The sequence below is a fragment of the Borostomias antarcticus genome (genome assembly GCF_949987555.1).
Source record: "Borostomias antarcticus genome assembly, chromosome: 12".
Lineage (NCBI taxonomy): Eukaryota > Metazoa > Chordata > Actinopteri > Stomiiformes > Stomiidae > Borostomias > Borostomias antarcticus.
In genome coordinates, this window is record NC_140245.1 from 6,999,123 (window position 1) to 7,004,614 (window position 5,492).

General features: G+C 43.0%; 1 protein-coding gene across 1 annotated transcript in view; it reads left to right on the top strand.

Moving 5' to 3' along the window:
* Positions 1 to 3,288: 3,288 nt before the first annotated feature.
* The window catches only part of LOC311316179 (solute carrier family 22 member 23-like), a 37,857-nt gene continuing 35,653 nt past the window's right edge, over positions 3,289 to 5,492 (top strand). Inside the window, exon 1 of the mRNA XM_084446982.1 lies at positions 3,289 to 3,877. Coding sequence (XP_084303108.1) covers positions 3,425 to 3,877 — 453 coding nt within the window. The 5' untranslated portion in view covers positions 3,289 to 3,424. The remainder of the gene's footprint in view (positions 3,878 to 5,492) is intronic.

The following is a 5,492-nucleotide window of genomic DNA, read 5'->3' on the forward strand; positions in this document are numbered from 1 at the left end:
CGAGACAGACACATACTGTACACACACACACACACACACACACACACACACACACACACACACTATTATGTGATCATTTATACACATATGTCAGTCTCCTTGGGCAAGACACTGAACACCAAATTGCTTCCAATGAGCCATCTAGCACTACAGCTGCCACCGTTGGTGTGTGAAAGCGAGGCCATTGTGAAGCGCTTTGGATGAATAAGTGCTATATTGGCTATATAAGTGCAGTCCTTTCCATTCTATGAGTAAGTGTGTATTTGTGACCATGTAAGTGAAAGGTGGTCACAGTGTTTCCAACTAAATTGTGAATCATTAACTTGGATGTTTGCTTTGTGTGCAATTAATTCCTGTCACCAACATACAACCTTTAATGTATGTAGCTGTAAGTGACATTGGGAATAAATAAAATATGATCTTGAAACAAGTAGCCTATATAATAATAATAATAATAATAATAATAATAATAATAATAATAATAATAATAATATATTGGATTTAAAAAGCACCTTTCTCAAACTCAAGGACACTGTACAAAACATGTTATTGAGAGTAAAAGTATGATATAACAGGAAATTGTAAAAGGAACCTTTTGGTGTCTAATGTTTGTTTTGGATGAATATGTGTGTGTGTGTGTGTGTGTGTGTGTGTGTGTGTGTGTGTGTTTCATCTGTTCAGTCCAGGACAAGGTTTGCTGTGTATGAATCACTGTCATTATGATTCAGGGTTGCTGACACCTGTACACACACCTGCTTCTACACCAGACAGTGACATTATCCAGACAGTGACATTATCCAGACAGTGACATTATCCAGACAGTGATGCTTCGAAATAAATCATCCCAAAATCATCCAACATATAAAGTATGAACAATCTATCTGTTGTTATATTGATGATATATTTATTGTATATATATATATATATATATATATATATATATATATATATATTAGTAGTATTATATTATATTGCTTTCTAATCTATCAAAGTGGGGAACAGTTGAACATCAGGGTTATGAATGTGTGTGAGCGTGAGCATGTGTGAGTGCATATGTGTGTATCTGGATACTATAATATCTGGAATTCGTATCTAGAACTGGATAAGACGCATAGCGCCACAAAGCTATTCAGAACAATATGGTAACCAATGCCCATATATATTATTGCCTCACCATCAGTTGGACTTTGATCACAGCGCTACACCAGGGTGCAATCTTGAAAAAATGACAACGCTGGCTTTGTATAGTACTGTACGCACATCAAACAGTAAGCTGCAGAGTGTTTGAGGCTGAAAGGGTGGGATTTTCTCACGACTACAGTAGCAGGTCTATATCTTCAGGCAATCAGTGAGCAATGCAGATTAATATCAATGCCGCATAGCTCCCATCTGGAGACAGCAGGCTCAGACACCTGAATCACATGTGACTCACTGCTAACAAGCGTCACCTAGCTTTCCGACAGCCGGGCTGAAAAAGAAGGAGCTTTGTATCCACTTTGACGGCTGTATAGTTCAACACGTTTTCTCTGAATCAAGTCCAGCATTGTATTAATTAGTCTGCCTGTTCATTAATAACTCATCACAAAGCTGTGACAGTTCATAATCTGTTTGGACAGAGACGGAAATGAACAGCAGGTTCAGATTGACAGCTCAGTGTGAGACTGAGGCTATAACCTCCACTGCTTTCCAACAGGGACGCTTATTAATCACCAGTCGTGTGCAGACAGACAGTTACTAGGCACACACACACACACACACACAGTCAGGCATACACAAGGACAGACACAGACACCCACGCACACATTCACACACACACACACACACACACACACACACACACACACACACACAAGCACACACCCATGTACATGCACAGACGCCCATGGCCACACCCTTAAGCACCTCCGGTACAGGGGTGTGCACACGAGTCGTGACAAACCTGGAATTGTTGCCAGGGAGACAAGTCTGGCTATAAAAACGGTTTGAACAATAACAGAAAGTGTTGTCGTTTCTGTTGGCCAGGCCCCATGTGACACACCAGTCTACTCAACCGTGCCAGGTCTTGGTAGGCTACTTCAAATCCAAATACTCTTGTTGGCACAGCAAACAAATATTGCAAAATGTCTAGAAATGATTACCATTAGTTTACATTCGACATTATAATTTCATATGTCATAGGCTAGCCTACTTTACATTTGAGAGATTAGAATTGAAAGAATATGACCTTGAGCAGTTCAGATTAGGTTTTTATATTGTGTAGGCTATGATTCATTTGTGTAGGCCCGTGCAAAGTTGTTTAATTCCCACAGCAGTGGACAGTAGTGCTGTTGCTCCGGTCTGCCAGCAGGGGTGAGCAGTGTGCTGATTATAACTAACGCAATGCAGCACGCTGGTACTGCAGTCATGCCCCGGGAAGCGCTCTTTAAAACCCGAACTGAGTGCTGTAGTGACACACTGTCACCAGCAGGGGGGTATATTGTCAATAAATACAAACACTGGGGAACGTGAGTGTCCCTCACCATTGTCCTTCGGTGTGTGTGTGCGTGCGTGTGCGCATGTGTGTGAGCGTGTCAGAGAGTTTCACTCCTAATATCTCTCTTCTCAAAAATCAAAATCAAAATCTCAACTGGATGTTCCTATCATTCCTTCTAGAAGCCTCCTATTGTCACAAAATGGATAGGGTTATAGTCCTATCATCTCCCACACCAAATGACAAAGGAGGCCCTTGTTCAAAAGAAGGGCCCGAGGCTTTATGCGGCTAGCCTATGACCCACAAGCGTGAGAGATAGAAAAGTGGAGGGGTGGAGCGAATTCCGCGCCCACTAGTCCGCTCTCGGTGCCTTTTTCACCATTCGCAACTAGAATATAGTTGCCAAATGCAACCAATATGGAAACAAAGTAATACTTTGTTACACATGTTGAATGATAGCTTTACCAGCTCAGTGGAGTAAGTATCAAGGCTGTATTTACAAGGATAGAGGCACCTGACTGTATTTGGACAGGTGTGTTACCTGTGCGTGCCCTCAAAAGGGGGCAGGGCAAAAATCCCTAGCCTAGGCTGCTCTTTCCATTTCTTCCGGCATGGCTCACAGACAGGGTCCAAATGTAGGCATGTAATCAATCAACCCGGAAGAAAATATCGATTATTATGAAAAACTTAGCTATCGAGCTTTCCTTTCACTGGCCCGGATTTTAACTTGCTGTCACACAAGAGCTTGTCGTCCAGCAGCGCAGTGGTGGGCTTGTCCACTTGGAGAGAGAGAAGCACGGTGAACCTGCTTCCTGTTAATAGAGAGAAGTGCGTCTTGTTTCAATTCCAGTGATTGACTGCGCACCGCTTCTACCAGCAGAGGAGCTGGGGGCATTGACGCATTGTGGAGTCGACAGGGGTAGCCTAGCTCACTGCCGCGCTGCAGACACATCCATGAGCGAAACCACGATGGCCGTGGTGCAGCTCGAAACGGAGGACCATCAGCCGGAGAACGGCTTCGTGTCCCCCGAAACCACGTCGCCGGGACTGCTCACACGCATTGACGGCTGTGTCTTGCCATTTCTCGGAGGATTTGGGAAGTACCAGAGACAGCTAATCGTCCTGACATGGATCCCGGCGATATTCATTGGATTCAGTCAATACTCTGATAATTTCCTTCTTGCCCAACCAAACAACACATGTGTTCAGCCTTTTGCAAACACGACCAATTTGACTAGAAGTCATGCTTCTTTATTTAATAGTCCAAATAATAGCAGCACGCGTCCCGCGTACATTTATGCCAATGGGAGTCGCAGCGCTCAGAATAAGACTGTCAACTTGCAATGTATGTGCAAAGAGTGGACGTTTGAGCTGCAAACAGGACTTGTGCGGAATGTGGTTACCAAGGTAAGTTTTGAAGCCTTATCATGAGCTAACTTGAGCTATAACATTTGTAGCCTGTGTGGTCAGGCCGTGGGCATAGGGCACTGCATCATCAATACGGGCAAATTGCAGTGCCAGCAGTAGGCTTCTGTTTTCAGGATCAGGAGACTGCTGCCTTATAGGTTACGCAATTCCGACTAACCCAGAGTTAGATGACCTATATTCTACATTGTCTACATTATGCCCGAACATGCCTACGATTGATCAAATCTCACCTGTATTTGTGTCGTCGAGGTACACTATACGTGCAGTTACTTAGTGCTTAAATTGGATTTTCCACACAATTGGGTATCGTCATGTAATAACGTGACTCATTGCGCCTCGAGATTCTATGAATAGTCATGAGCATTTGTATGTGGGGAGACCGCTCATTAGTAGCATCAGCATGCACTACCAACAGACCGGGTCGGTATGAGTCATCGTAGCAGCTGACGAGGTGCAAGCTATCGCGGAGAGGTGTCACCGCGGGACTCCCCGCCACTGGCACCGACCACGGCGGAATGTGCCGGTTGTGATAATGCTCCAGTCCTTAATCCACAGTGGCTTTGATTTAGAGCAAAGGGCTCGCGCTGTCACGCTCATTAGAGCACCCCCGCATGCGCCTCTCTAGAACCCCCCCTCCTCCTCCACACACACACTTTTTTTTTTGCTAATAGCACTTGTCCAGTTTAAAAGCGTTTGTTCCACAGTGATGTAGCAGACTTTCCTATTTCATAATTGATCAATGGGACGTCAAGGGTTAACCTGGTGTTATGAGTGGTGTGTCTAAAAGCTATCAAAGAGGTGAGGTAAGGGGGAAACTTCTGGGTCTTATACTGTAGATAAAGACAGAGCAATATGGTCTTATGCTGTACATAAAGGCAGCAATATGGTCTTATTCTGTACATAAAGACAGAGCAATGGATTGATCTATAAGACCTGAGAGAGGACCAGCCTTCATTTCTATATGTACTGTATGTGTACTGGTGGTATCTGACTGATGGCAGTGACTGTAGATAGCATCTGGAATAATTAGAAATTTGAACCTTTTATTTTTTAATTGAACTGGATGCACTGTTTTCTTCATATCACTTTGGGTCATGGTTCATCTACTGTCCTTGGCTGGCCTTGTTTCTACACAGATCCTTGAGGGAAAGAACTTGAGCTTTTTTGTAACAAAATGGACCTTGGCCTATTTAGAAACTGAGTAGGATGTGTTACTACATGTTGACGGATCATACTGTATCCTGTTGTCTCTTGAGCTGTCATCACTTGAAAGTGAACATTCAGTCACATTTATTGACTAGTATTCCTTTGTGTCATTTGTGTTTCTAAGGTGTAGCCTAACTTGAGCAAACAACTGGCTTCATTTGGTAAAGTCTTGCCCAACAGCTTCATCAGATGTGAATAGGTTTCTACATTATCCTGGGGATGTGTACAGAAAATGGACTGCACTTATATAGCATATATGGCTGCACGATTATGACAAAAGATAATAATTGCGATTATTTGCTTCAAAATTCTAATTGCGATTAATAATTCGATTAATATTTAATATATAATGTTAATATATAATAACCAAAATGCTCCCAAATCACGG